The sequence below is a fragment of the Penicillium malachiteum genome, assembly GCF_028827825.1.
Source record: "Penicillium malachiteum strain IBT 17515 chromosome Unknown utg000005l:1.0-9002435.0:326005.0-9005861.0, whole genome shotgun sequence".
Lineage (NCBI taxonomy): Eukaryota > Fungi > Ascomycota > Eurotiomycetes > Eurotiales > Aspergillaceae > Penicillium > Penicillium malachiteum.
This window is the reverse complement of record NW_026643099.1, coordinates 444018-458060: the sequence shown is the minus strand read 5'-3', so window position 1 is coordinate 458060 and position 14043 is coordinate 444018. Positions and strand designations below refer to the sequence as shown.

Here is a 14043-nt window from a genome sequence, read left to right as displayed (position 1 = left end):
CTTTCAGCGTGTTACATGGAAAGTTGAACCTGTCAAAATGAAATCCAAATCAAATCATACTCGGGTTCGACCCGACTTGAGTCTATTCCTCTATTCGACATAGTCAACCCTGGGATGGTCTCAAAACAGCCGCTCTAGACTCAATCTTCATACTGGGAGGTACAAGGACCAAGTGTTGACGACATTCATACTGAGCGTGAGCTGAAGCACCTGGGAATACCATGTTCAAGTAATTCCATACATAAGAGTTCCGAGAATTTTTGTGCTTATAACATCTGAGATCATAGAGGTAAGGCTGTCCATATCACCCACATACACGGAATAGTAGGCAGCACTATAAAGTTAGTACAAGGATAAGACATGAAACTTTGGATTTCTCTATGCACTCAACGGGGCAGTGTCTCCATCATCTAAAATCTAATTGGGGTTCGTCAACCCTCCTGCATGAAAGTGGAACTGGGCTGATCAGATCCTAATTATAACCGGGGCATTCCACTTGAGACTCTTTAAAGTATCATTCCTCGTGGTCGGTGTTGCAGCTTTTCTTCTCCCTTGTTACACATTTTCACTCCACTCACCATATCAAAGCTCATCATGGGTGCAAGACCTGATAGCGAAGGTCAATCTCCTTTCTCGGTTTTATTCATTATGGTAATATCGCTAACACCATACTATCACTCCAGGCCTCATCCCAGTCGAGACCCACCAAAACACCGAACCAAGCCCCATAAGCCCACTACATACTTCAGAATACACAAGCTCCAGTTTTTCACCCCCATCAGCACTCACAGCTTCATTCCCAGCGCCCCCATACGAGCATGAGCGGACTAGACCTGAAGATGCGCCAATGCCTGTCAACGCTTTCGAGATTCCAGGGAAAGAATCTCAAGGGCAGATAGTTCGCGGAGAACATCCATCATTGACCAGTCAACCTCCCATAGCTGGCGCAGATGTGAAGGACTATCCAGGTCAGCCAGTGGCGAATCAGTTCCAGCCGCGGCAGTGTTATACACCGTTCGGTCAGCCTACCACGTATGCGACCGCAGTACCATTGCATGCGCTTCAATCCGCTTCTTGTCCGGTTGATTGTCCTGCTTGTGGACAACGCGAATTGACGAGGATAGAAATGGTCTCGGGAGCAACGACCCAGTAAGTGGATTCATGTTTCTAGCGAACAGGTCGCAAGAATCTCCACGAGGTTTATGTGTCTTGATATGCAAGGCAATTATTGCGCTAACACTTTTGATAGTGGATGGGCTGCAGTTCTTTGCTTATGTTGCTGCCTTGGTTGTATCCCATACTTGATATCGTCTCTCAAAGACGTAGATCATTTTTGTGGAAAGTGTGGTGTTAAACTTGCATGTTGGCATAACAGTGGTCGAATTCAAGTAATGCAGGGTCCAGGTTCAAATAAGACGACTCAACAATCTGGTATTGAGTCCGGTGTAGCTCAAGGAAAATCGAAAGAGTGATATCTATCTACATCTAAATAGGCTTGGCGTTTGAATTTGAGATTGGTTACTGGTTTTCTTTTGTCATAACTTAGAGAGTGATACCATTTTTTTTCCCTGTATCTGTGATTCTTGTAGAGTTGGATATGAAAATGCTTGATTATCGAAGCGTATCTATACCCGACCGCGCATCTCATTACATGTTCTCAAGTATGATCTAGGTGATGCGACCGATTTCTCAATCAAAGACTGCAATTTATTCAAAGTCCTGAGAAACCGCCAGGCAAAACTATCAATAGGTTGTAAATGCTCTGGCAGCGGGTCTGGCAGTCGCCGAACCGCTTGATCAAGCCTCGATTTGTATGTAGCAATTCTGACATCATTCTCATCGCAACCATAATCAACGGTATTTAGTAGCGGAGCCAGATCAACTTCAGTGGGTGACTTTGTCTTTCAAAAGAATCGCGACCAATTCTCATAAGGCGCTATCCAGTCTATGTCAGGATCATACTGATCAGTATCATACCGATCAGTATCGGTGGGGACTAGCCAGGGCGCAACAATCACTATTGTAAGTAAGGCGTTGCATCCGTTCAAGAGAAACCGGCACGTCTCCATAAGGTGGAGTGCGTTGCGGATTGAAGGTCGTAAGTTTGCGTAATGTCGATCATCAAATGCCAGCTTGATTCTTTGTCTCGGAAGAAAAACATATGGCGATTGAGATTAAACCACCCAAGACCGTCAACTTTGGTAGATCTGCAGCGCATGACTTCGCGAGCTTCATGACAGGCTTGGCTTGGGTTCCGCTGATTGTTTTTGCCCACGAGTTTTATTCCATGTCTTTTTCGAACTCGTTGGAAACTGCTTACTGACCAGTCTTCTGTAAGGGTCATATCCCAGATCATCAGCCGGATTTCAGGTGGAAGCCTTCCGAAATTGGGAAAGTCCCTCGCCATCTCAATATGACCAAATCCTTTGAGAGTGATCTGATTATCCGCAAAAGAGCAGAATAACAAAGAGTCAAGTATCTAATTCCGATTCGATATAATTACTGGGCATCTCCTGGGGGCCAGATGACTAACATGTCTCATGCACCACTCAGGTGAGAAGCCAAGACGGGCTCGTATTGAGTTCAGCTGATGATCCCGATGAAGTCATGTTAAGGTGCAACTTCGCAAATCTTCAATTCATCTGAAAGAGAGAGAAAACAACATTCTCAAGAGACATACACATATCATCATGATCCGTTTAATAGCCACAATCAGCGCTGTGCTGACGGGCTCATCGGTGCTGTACTTCTTGGTATTTCACCAGAGACTGTCATCCCGCATCGAACATACATCCCAGAAAGGCGCCCTATCCAAGAGTTCAAAGCCGGTAACAATCAACTCAATACCACAATCTGTATTCACGGACCAATATTTTGCGCTTCATGATCGCGCATCGAAATCTGTACTTCGCGAGTCTCTTCCTTGCAGCATTCCAACAGAGTTACTCTTCACCAAACTTGCTCGACGAAATATGACCATCTTTACTCATTTCCCTCAAGCTTTGATGATTCGACTTATGAGTAAGAGCTCAGAAGAAAAGAGAAGCTTTAAAGCATCGCATATCTCCTCCCTTGATTTCCATGAAGGGGACTTGGTTTGTGGTGTGTATCGTGTTGTTGCGCGGAGCAGCAATAAAGTGGAGTTCGAAATAAAGCTGAAGGGTATGGACTTTGTGAATGGTCGACTTGCTCTCAGCTTCAAGGAGGAGGGTGATGCTGTGGTCTTTTGTACTGAGACAGTTATGTGGCGACGCGTGGATGAGAAACAGACTATGCCGCTGGAGAAACCTGTACTACGTTGGATGCACGAAACAGCAGCTTGGTGGTTGATTGATTCAGGGGTTAAGTATTTGACAGAGTTGGAAACATGAACATTACTATTTTACTTATTTCAAATTGTTCTACATTGTTTAATTGGAAATGATTTTCTCATAGCATCTATTGGTATGATTCAGATAATGAGACACTGGCAACTACCCGACAGATCTTAAACATCAGCCCAGTGGTATTAGTCAATGACTTTATGAACAATTTCCTCCTCCCAGCTCTCCATTCCCAATTTTATCTGCACAGGCGTCAGATAAAACGAATCTCTAAATAGATAATACCGATCAAATGGAAGCCCTAGACCCTTCTTTAAATCTAGAATCCAATTGGCCAACACAGGGGCGCAAGCATTCTGCCGATCCATGGGGTCATTGTAACGTCCATCAGGATGAACTTCAATAGAAAGAACCGGGTCAGAAGCACGCGCTAGGGAGCGAGGAAGGTCGGAGGTCAGAGTTGTCATAACCTCTCCACAGTAAACGGAGTCTTCGCAAAAATAGAGGAGATCCTCATCAGTGAACTTAGAGTGAACGACCGTCATGAATCTAATATGAACCCAAGCAAATGGAGCCTCGCTTGTGAGTGTCATTTTGTCGGTGGTAATGAGTTTCAATGTTCGGAGTTTGTTCCTGATATGGATGTGGCAGAGAAGAGTTTGTGGTTGAACAATGAGTAGTCCCCAGGTGAACCTTGGAATTTAAGTATTTATGATCCGAGATCTATGATAAATCTTCAAAAGTTGGACTGAAAGTTCTATAAAAATATCTCTTTATTTGAAAATAGTATAAAGCTCTATGAAGTCTATTCATCACTCTCTGATTATGAGTCTAAATTTGTTTTAAGGTTGAGAACAACAGTCATTCATGAATCTTAAGCATCGGTATTCATCCTTTGTTTGATGTTTGTCTAAATATAGGATTTACTGCAATGATTCCTAATTATAAAGATCAAAGAATGGATCACCTGAAGCACCCATCCGTCTTTGTAGCATTGTTCCTTTGTGTCCTCTACTCAAAGATGCGTATAAGATCACAAGGAAAAAGCGGCTCTAAACACAAGCATCAAATTCTTTGATAAATTTAGCAGCAGATATTCATATAATGAACTTGATTTCCTTTCATCTTGGTGGAGTGAAATTCTCAAGTCTTTTGGTCCTTTTGTCGCTATTCTGCTCAGAGTCTCATTCTGTCTATTTAAAACCAGTTCAACTCATCCTCGATTCCTCCATGATCTTCAAGACCCAGCAATCTTCCTCACATCAATGTGCAATTGTACATATCACCAATACCCAGACTATGGACATATTGCAAGCTATAGACTTGTGAGCTGCTTCGAATTTACCAACCAACTTCGGATGTTTGCTGTGGCTAGTGATACTTTCAGCAACCAAGACCACACCTCCTGTGACGATATCAACTTCTCCCACAGTTTCCTTCCCAAAGATTATCCAGACCTCTGCTTGCAGTGTGCTTACAACTGGAGTAATCAAATACTTCAACCAAGCCCAAAGCTTTGGTTTTATAAACAACACAATCCTCTAGAGGGACTTGAAGCTCAATACCCCATCTTTGACTTCCAAGCCCGAATGGTTGCGAACATGAGTTCTAACGCATCTTATTCTGACCATGTGCCAGCTGATGATTCTCTGAAGAATGATCCCGAGGAGTGTCTTCGAAGACACCGATTGTCTCTATTCCCAGACCCAGTCAGCGCCAGCTACGACTATCAGTTTCAAAATGATGTAAGTGTTTCTTCTTTCCCTTTATGTTCCTGCGTTACCAAGAATTCCTCCCATCCTCAATGGGGCCTTCGCTCACGTAGATCTGTGAGCTCAGATGCAATGTCTCTCACATCGGATCGTCCTAGATCTCCGAGTCCGGATAGGTCTACGGGAACTGATTCCATTTCTCTGACCTCGGACAGCCCCTCTTACATATCCATGTGCCCCAATGCTTTTTCTACTACGTCAAATCACTTGCCATATGGATTAAAGCGTTGTTCGGATGCTATGTCCTTGACATCAGACAATCCAGAACCTGCTCCTGATCCTGACTCTCCATCCTTTGATCCTATCAAGTTTGCTGACCATTTGAAACAGACTGATGCCCTCACCTACACGGACAACTATCCTAGCGACCCTGATGTGAGTGACAGCCGGTCTGAGGACTTGGTTATGCCAGAGTGGCGCTTGCTTGTAAGTGAGTTAAGCCGCAACAGGTATTCATCCTCGTTTCCTGATGCGAGCGCAACCACCGATTTACCCGAGATTAATTTCCAGGTCTCGAGCTATTTCCTCCTTGTCCGTCCTGTGGATGTCCTTTTTGATAACTCCAGCGCTTTGACTGATTCTTCGCCACAGTTTGACACAAATCACCTGGATGACTCTATTTCGTCCCAGTCTACCGCCGTCGAAAGCAAGAGAATTGATCTTGTTGGCGAGCTTCCTTCCCACGAGGAAGTGGTCGCAGAGCTTGCGCAAGCTCTTCGAGTAGACGCAAACCCGAAGTATCAGGACGCTTCGAATACTCTCCCAAGTTGGCAACAGACTTTTCACAGTTCTGACTCAAGGAACAGTCTGTGGCTTGCAGATATGTCAAGTGCGTCTTCACCTGATTTTAGCGATCGCAATACTAATGAGTGGCTTTCAGAGAATGATTTTGTATTAACAAGTCCCACAGCTAGCACTCACAGGCTGGGTTCTATGAGCGAGAACCTGATGCCCTTCCCGGATCCTTTCTCGTCTTATCGTTCTCTGGATACCTTCTTTGAGGATACCGATGACGAGGATGATGGCTGTCTGCTATGAAGATGGGATGGTTGAAAAGTCTTGTCTTGGGAATCTATCGGTAAAGAGGTGTTTCTAGACGGTGATAGAATGTAATATTTATCATGGGCCATGGCGTCACGATTGTCTGTTGCTGTTTTCTTACCAATGTCTTATAGCTTCTTGCACATGTTTTTAATTAGCCTAAACAAAGACTCATTTTACCTACCCTTTTGAACCGAACAATCGGACCTCGTAAATCTCGTAGCTCGGTAGAATAATCTCGCAGTGATAGCCGGGGTACATCGCGGAAAATCGGTGAATCGGGAAACATTTTGAAGTGTTAGTAGTTCGGACTTCTCCCGATCTCGGGTATAGACTCGGACATTTCCCCAGATAAGCCCCTCTAACCCCCACGTCAAAAGTGGTGTGATTCTATCTCAAGTGCTTTCAATTATTTCAGTTATTTCAATTTCCTTGAGCTCCTTATCATTCTTCTGTTAAATTATCATTACGCACATCATGTCTAAGCCATCAATTGGGTTTGTGGGTCTAGGAGCTATGGGCTTCGGCATGGCCACCCATCTCGTGAAGGAAGGATATCCAGTTCACGGCTTCGACGTATTCCCTGCTTCAGTTGATAGGTTCAAAGCTGCTGGTGGTATTCCAGCTTCTTCTTTACAAGAATCAGCAAGCGACAAGCAGTACTATATTTGTATGGTCGCCTCTGCGCCGCAAGTTCAGAGTGTCTTGTTTGGAGAAGGAGGGATTGTCTCTGGTGTGTTCGATTCTTAGGTCTCATTGTTTTCTTCCTGGGGAAATATAGTATAACTTAGTGGAACTTCAATAGGTCTTCCACAAAACTCTACCCTCATTCTATGCTCAACAGTCGCTGCCTCATACGCTCAATCAGTTGCGACAGAACTTCAGTCGCTTGAACGTGGGGATATTCAATTTATTGATGCACCCGTCTCTGGCGGCGCAAAGCGCGCTGCTGATGGAACTCTGTCTATTATGGCTGGAGCACCGGAAACTGCGCTGGAAAGCGGCCGATTCTTGCTCGAGGCTATGTCCGACTCTAACAAGCTTTACCTAGTCCCTGGAGGCATTGGTGCAGGAAGCAACATGAAGATGGTGCACCAGGTCCTTGCTGGTATTCATATCCTCGGCGCAAGTGAGGCAATGGGCTTCGCAGCACAGCTGGGTCTGGATGCGACGAAAACAGCAGATGCTATTAAATCGTCGGACTCGTGGACATGGATGCATGAGAATCGTCTACAACGCCTCTTGGAGGAGGATTGGCACCCAGGTGCTAGTGCACTTACAATTATTCTCAAGGATGTTGTGAGTGTAAATTGGGTCTTCGCTGAGATTATACATGTGCTAATGGATTCGTTCTTAGGGAATTATTACTACTTCCGCTCGTCAAAACCAGTTCCCTACACCTCTGTGCAGTACTGCTGAGCAGGTTTACCTATCTGCGCTTTTGCAAGGTTACGGTCCCGTCGACGACTCCTCTATGGTCCGCCAATACTTCTCTGAATCTGTCATGAAAGTTTTCAATACCAAGCCAGCAGAGGAAACAGCAGAGGCCCAACAGTTGGTGCTAGACATGATGGAATTGACAAATCTCGTGGCTGCAGCTGAGGCTATTTCGTTTGCCCGTTACCTCAATGTCGATCTCAAGCAGTTCTTCACTCTTGTGAGCGATGCTGCGGGTTCGAGTCGTCAGTTCATGACAAAGGGACTAGAGATGATTGAAAACCGTACTGGTGAGGTTGCTGGATCAGAGACAATCAACGATGCGATCGTGCGATTGGAGAAAGCTGTGCAGAAGGCGAGAGATCTTCATTGTCCACTGCATCTTGGAAATGCGGCAATCAACACTTTGTTCCTGGCGAAGCGGGCTGGATTGGGTGCTGAAAGCAGTTCGAGTGTTATTAAGGTGTTTGGAAGCGAGTAGCGCTGTACATAACTGTATTTGGATTGTGAATATTCGAATTTTTCATATTTTTCTCATAATTTTCTACTATCTCTATCTACTAGAAATATCATAGATAAAATCTAACATTGAACCTTCAGAGGCATGACTTAGTTATCATGAACCGAAACTTGAAGTAAATACGCTCAACCCACAGTAGTACTCAGCGTCAGCTCTCGATAAATAATTACTCAAAAAAGCATATTTCCGATCAATTGGCGCAAAATCGGACCAAACTGGAAACTTGAACCCGATAATCTGCGAAATCAACTTGACGTAATTGGACTCGGATGATCTCCGAGTCTGAGCCATCGGGAGAAGATGCGACATTAGCTAACAGCTCAAGCCTCGGACAAAACAGCGACCACTATATCCATAAGATTTAAAGCTGGAATACCCCACGATAATTACCCCTCAATCAATTCAATAATCCCCCCCTTCATCCTCCACCGTGACCTTAATTCCAAAATGCCTCTCACCGATAATCGCGCCCTGCGCATCCTCGACCATGCCGCCGAAAACCACTACGGTGTACCCGCAATGTGCTGCTACAATGTGGAAGGAATCCTCGCTACAGTCCGCGCTGCAGAGGCTAAGCGCTCTCCGGCTATGATTCTTCTTTTCCCGTGGGCGATACACTATGCCGATGGTATCCTAGTACATGCCGCTGCTGAAGCTGCGAAGAAGGCTTCCGTTCCGGTTACAGTACATATGGACCATGCACAGACGCCTGAGATTATTCGATATGCGGCGGATCTGGGTGGATTCGATAGTATCATGGTTGATATGTCGCATTATGAGAAGGCGGAGAATTTGGCTTTGACGCGCGAACTTGTGGAGTACTGCCATGCTCGTGGTATTGCGACTGAGGCGGAACCGGGTCGTATTGAAGGTGGTGAGGATGGTGTTGCTGATACGGTTGATTTGGAAGGATTGTTAACGACTCCAGAGGAGAGTCATGAGTTTGTGGATACGGGGATTGATTGGTTGGCGCCGGCGTTTGGAAATGTCCATGGGGAGTATGGGCCTCGTGGAATTCAGCTGGAGTATGAGAGGCTGAAGTCGATTAATGAGGCTGTGGGAGGCAAGGTTCGCCTTGTACTTCATGGTGCGGATCCTTTCACAAAGGAGATCTTCCAGAAGTGTATTGATTGTGGCGTGTCGAAAATCAATATTAATAAGGTGTTGAATAATCCTTATATCAAGGTCCAGCAGGAGAAGGCTGGGAAGGTTCCTTTGACTGCGTTGTTGGAGGAAGCTACGAATGCTATGCAGAAGGCTGTGGAAGGCTGTATTGATATGCTGGGCTCCGGAGGAAGATACCCTTGAGATAGGACTGTGTTTTGAAGTTGTTTTTGTTTAGATTACTATGTATGGAAGAAGATATGAATAGAACAAATGTTGACCTAACGCCTAACCAATTAAAGTTATATTTTCTTGGATATAAATAAAGCCTCAGAAGAAAACAATTGTACCAGGGGTCCTGCGGTATCTGGAGAAATACAAAGAAGCTCAAATTGTAATGAACGAATAGCCAAAGACTCAACGACGGAGACCCAGCGAGCCAAGAAGGGGGAGCTTGTCCAGGATGTCGTCAAGAGGTCCAAGAGGGCTAGCCGGGGCGTCTGAGGTGCTCGGAGCGGCGGAGCTTGAAGGAGTGGCAGAGCTAGAGGCAATGGCATTGTGGCGACTAGGACGAGACATAGACATGGAGGCAAGCGCGCTTGGTCGATGCATAAAGGAATTAGTGGGGCGAATAAGAGGAGTTGACACTGCCACAGAGCTGAAAGTAGTAGGAGTCTGAGGCGTAGAGGTAGGCGATGCAGGACGGCTGTGACTAGGGTGGAAAGGCAGAGCTTGCGAAACTGGCGAAGGAGCGATAGGCTTGGGGATTTCAGGCATAAGGTCGTTCAGAGGCAGAGTCTCAGACTGATCATCGTCCGACTCACTAGTCGGCGCAGACGCAGTGTTTGATGTAGGTGTGGCAGCTTTGGACTCAGGAGCGAATGCAATTTCAGAAGGCATAGGGTCGAACTCAGGGACAGGTGCGATATCAGGCTGCTCAATAACAGGCTGCTTGCTGGGCCTGGGCATCTCGACAGACTTGGAGCTCTCGACCGGCTTAGGAAGCACAACCGGCTCGGGCATCTCAACTGGCTTAGGAAGGACAGCCGGCTGGGACATCTCGACTGGCTTGGGCTTAACAACCGGCTGAGGCTTGACAACTGGCTCAGGCTTCTGAGAAGGCTTGGGTTGCTCCACGGCCTCGGGGATCGGGGGAATAGGAGCAACCGGGGCAACCGGAGCGATCTTAGGCTTCACTGCAGGTTTGGGTTCCTCGACCGGCTGAGGCTGGCTGATAGGCACGTGGATATGCTGAGGAACCTGAGGAGCCTGGGAAACCTGCGGCGCCTGGACTGGATCAGGCTGTGGGCTAGGAATGTTTTCCATTACGGCAGGACTTTGCTGAACTTGGGGTGCTTGCTGAACCTGGGGCGCCTGTTGAGGAGGCGTATAGGAAGCACCCTCGGCAGCATACATTGCTTCCAATGCAAGAGTTCCAGGATTCTCCATCTCATCATCATCATCTTCAACGCTTGAACCTCCCATAGGATTGAAAGGGTATGAACCAAAGGGGTTGTTTTGTGACTCCTCGCGAGGAAAAGAGGGCGCGGCGACAGCGCCGACGGCAAAAACCGCCAAAGAAACAAAAGCGTAACGCATTGTGATGGACTGGAGGGACCTTGAATCCCTGGTATTATCGAAAAGAGTGTATGTGGTCGGACAAAAGAGCGATATGCCAGCTGGCGCAACAGGGATATGGAGGCTCTTTATACCAGCATTGTTGGGCTGTTGATCTCCATTCTGTTATGGTCTTTATCTGTTGTCTCCCTCATACCGGGGAACGCGCTGCGAAGGATCAGCATCACCTCCAGAGAATAATGACGAGCGTTGCATTGCCTAAGGGGCAGCAGTGGCTCTGATGGTATGGAAGGTCAAGCTCCTCAATTCCGGTTGGCCCCTCTGGAATGATAGTCGCTAAAAGATCCAAATAGGATGATCTAAAGGCTCTAAAAGTGCTATCAGTACCAAATGCCACTCGAAACCACGCGTCCTCTGTTCGTTCACAAGAGTGGTATTGACCCCATTATCAAACAGATGATTTATGAGGCTGGACGAAAGAGAAAAAAAATACATGAAGCAAATGAAACTGAACATAATATGTCTTCCAAATTGGCTAGGCACTAATAATATCTTTCGGATCTTGACTCCGAGTCCTTCAATCTACTTCCCAGATCATAAGTAGAAGCATTTAAATTCATAGATTACTCCAGTGGTAGACATCTCATAACTCTTGACAACTACTATCTCTTCACTTTACCAATTTTCTGGTAAAAATTTCGGCTGGAGAAATGTAAGTAGGGGTGTTGAGGCACGCCGCAGGATATTCCCCTAGCAACCCTTTCTCACCCCTTGCAGAAGTGGACAGAGAGGTGGAATATCCACGATGTGGAACATAAGGAACTTCAAAAATTGACTATCGCTTGCAAGAAAGTCCTGTGGATCTATAGCCAAATTTGAAACGAATTAAGCATCGGGCGTTTTTGAGATGGATCCTGAAACCCCCCCCAGCTCACATTCTTCTGCGATCCACAACACAACCGCGCATTTGATTCATGTCTTCATTGTTGAAACAGAGATTCACGCCTTAAATTGCTATTGTTAATTTTTGATAAATCTCAAAATAGGCTGGGTTTATCCATTCAGACTCGAAGTACTTTCGAGGTGGCCTATTACTAGTGGTTTTTAACTTCCAGGGCTTCAAATAGATGTTGATCATTCAGACATACATATTAATACATGAGCCCTGCAAAGAAGTGGTGCAAGGTTCATTGAAGGTTCTTGATCAAGAAAAAAATAGGAAAACTCGACGCACAATTAATTCTATACTCTCAGTTTCAATATCCGAAGCTCTTTCATCTGATTAATTTTTGCATTGGACGAAATAAAATATATCAGCCCGAAAGAGACACCCGCCGTGCAGTAGTAAGTGGAGTCAAGAAGCATACTAAATATTGTAAACTCAGGCTTGTCATCAACTATTCTGATAAAGACTTCAGGATGCTGTTGACATCAATGAAGTTCAACTCTTCCAAAGTCTCTGTCCACAGTCTGTCCATCATCTCTTTACCCTCCTCTGAGCATTGGAACTCAGTATATCTGTCATATGAATTAGTATATATACAACTATTTCAATGGTTGAACCTTGGAACACCCAAAGGCACCCATAAATATATATGAATGGGAAATGCTTACGGAAAAATCTCCCAATTCATCAAGATCGAACCATGTGACTCTTTCCCTTTTCCAATCACGGCATCCAGATATGTCGATGCACCAAGATTGACATTCCGCGCCGAAACTGCCTTGAATATATTCAGTGCCACTTTAACAGGGAGTGGTGCCTCCCGCTGGAGTTCAGTGCCCTTGATAAATCCCGGCTCAACAAGATTTACCACAACATAGTCCGCGGAGACATGGTCTGTAAGCTTCCATGCAAATAACTGTCCAAGAAGCTTTGAGGTTGGGTAGATATCAACTGGATCAAAGAATTTCTCATCATCGAATGATGAAATGAGTGGGACTTCTTTCTTGTTGGGAAATTTGACGGTCATTGAGAGCATGGAAGTGACGATCGTTAATCGTCCAGGTTCTCCAACAGGTGATTTTCTTTTCAAAATGGGAAGTAAGAGAATGGCCAGGAGTATTGTCGATAGATAGTTCACTTGAAAGACCTGTTCGTGACCGGTACTTGGGACTATTTGGAATTTCATACCCGCTACACCGGCATTCAGGATGGCGATATCGAGACGAGTCAGTTCCTTTTCGGCGCGTTCCACGAAAGCTTGAATCGATTCGTAGGAGCTCATGTCCAAGACCCAGACGTCAATGGTAGCGCCTGGGTATTTTTTGCGTAGTTTAGCTGCTGCATCTTCACCCTTTGTTGAGGAGCGAACGGCTATAATCAGATGGGAGAGCTTGAAAGACAAAAGCTGGTCAGAGCATTCGAATCCCAGACCGGTATTGGAACCAGTGACGATCGACACTTTACCAGAGAGGTCTGTGCTAGGATCGAGGTATTTGGGTGTGGAGCAGAACTGGTTCTTGATGAATTGTCTTGGGAAGAATGGAACTGTGGAAGGTGGGAGCTCTTTGGATGATGCCATCTTGAATGTTACTCAGATGCTGACCTCGGGAAGAGAGTGTATGAGCAAGTAGAGTTACTGTGAATGATGAAGTGAATATGATGAGCTCTTGAATGACAGAAACCAGGGTATTTATACAGTATATGAATTCTTCCAACTTGAACTTCAAATGTTCAACACTTGAGCCGTGCGGATTTAAGAGCGGGAAAGGGCATAGTTCCGAAAACGACATAAATCCAACATTTGAATCAAGTTGGGGTCAATCGGACAGAAGATGCGCCGAGCTGGGACATGGACAAGTTTGTTCTTAATTGATCGCCACCAAAACTACACCAATACGATTTTTAAAACATTCAATTGATTTGAAATGGAGGCTCTTTGCAGTATTTAGTGTGGCCTCTTAGTATGACATCCTCATTGGGCGCCTCAGGCTCGCCACCCTTATTCATTTCAAGTTAAGGCCAGGACCCTCCAAATCGAGAAAAATACATAGTATTTATTTATAAATTTGAGAAGAACTATAGTATAGAGGTTATAATAAATCATCCTGAATTCCCAAATAGAAAAAAAGAAAAGAAACCTTGGAAAAAGCAAGCAGAGAGATGATTCCTTGTTCGGTGGCGGAGTTAGATTGCTCAACTCCGTGCTTCAGGCTGTGGAGTTGGAGAACGGCACGGCATAATCATGGTGTATTTCCTCAACCATTTGATCTCATTTGCTGGAGCGGCTAGAATCCCCAATAAATCAATATCAGGCTATCTGCT

General features: G+C 45.4%; 8 protein-coding genes across 8 annotated transcripts; 5 read left to right on the top strand and 3 right to left on the bottom strand.

The window, feature by feature from the left end:
* Positions 1-594: 594 nt before the first annotated feature.
* Positions 595-1472, top strand: N7483_010202 (LITAF-like zinc ribbon domain-containing protein; the record flags this gene model as incomplete). The annotated part of the gene is made up of 3 exons (XM_057093629.1): positions 595-619; positions 684-1149; positions 1250-1472. The coding sequence occupies 3 exons, from the start codon at positions 595-597 to the stop codon at positions 1470-1472; spliced, it is 714 nt and encodes a 237-aa protein (XP_056939600.1).
* Positions 1473-2690: 1218 nt separating this feature from the next.
* Positions 2691-3371, top strand: N7483_010201 (uncharacterized protein; the record flags this gene model as incomplete). Its single annotated transcript, XM_057093628.1, has 1 exon — positions 2691-3371. One exon carries the CDS (start codon positions 2691-2693, stop codon positions 3369-3371), a length of 681 nt encoding a protein of 226 aa, XP_056939599.1.
* A 137-nt stretch (positions 3372-3508) lies between these two features.
* Positions 3509-3916, bottom strand: N7483_010200 (uncharacterized protein; the record flags this gene model as incomplete). The annotated part of the gene is made up of 1 exon (XM_057093627.1): positions 3509-3916. The coding sequence occupies one exon, from the start codon at positions 3914-3916 to the stop codon at positions 3509-3511; it is 408 nt and encodes a 135-aa protein (XP_056939598.1).
* Positions 3917-4681: 765 nt separating this feature from the next.
* Positions 4682-6133, top strand: N7483_010199 (uncharacterized protein; the record flags this gene model as incomplete). The annotated part of the gene is made up of 3 exons (XM_057093626.1): positions 4682-5068; positions 5321-5521; positions 5606-6133. 3 exons carry the CDS (start codon positions 4682-4684, stop codon positions 6131-6133), a joined length of 1116 nt encoding a protein of 371 aa, XP_056939597.1.
* A 480-nt stretch (positions 6134-6613) lies between these two features.
* Positions 6614-8054, top strand: N7483_010198 (uncharacterized protein; the record flags this gene model as incomplete). Its single annotated transcript, XM_057093625.1, has 3 exons — positions 6614-6869; positions 6942-7435; positions 7494-8054. The coding sequence occupies 3 exons, from the start codon at positions 6614-6616 to the stop codon at positions 8052-8054; spliced, it is 1311 nt and encodes a 436-aa protein (XP_056939596.1).
* A 486-nt stretch (positions 8055-8540) lies between these two features.
* Positions 8541-9401, top strand: N7483_010197 (class II fructose-bisphosphate aldolase; the record flags this gene model as incomplete). The annotated part of the gene is made up of 1 exon (XM_057093624.1): positions 8541-9401. The coding sequence occupies one exon, from the start codon at positions 8541-8543 to the stop codon at positions 9399-9401; it is 861 nt and encodes a 286-aa protein (XP_056939595.1).
* Positions 9402-9614: 213 nt separating this feature from the next.
* N7483_010196 (uncharacterized protein) lies at positions 9615-10796 on the bottom strand (the record flags this gene model as incomplete). The annotated part of the gene is made up of 1 exon (XM_057093623.1): positions 9615-10796. The coding sequence occupies one exon, from the start codon at positions 10794-10796 to the stop codon at positions 9615-9617; it is 1182 nt and encodes a 393-aa protein (XP_056939594.1).
* A 1376-nt stretch (positions 10797-12172) lies between these two features.
* N7483_010195 (uncharacterized protein) lies at positions 12173-13300 on the bottom strand (the record flags this gene model as incomplete). The annotated part of the gene is made up of 2 exons (XM_057093622.1): positions 12173-12293; positions 12390-13300. 2 exons carry the CDS (start codon positions 13298-13300, stop codon positions 12173-12175), a joined length of 1032 nt encoding a protein of 343 aa, XP_056939593.1.
* Positions 13301-14043: the final 743 nt, after the last annotated feature.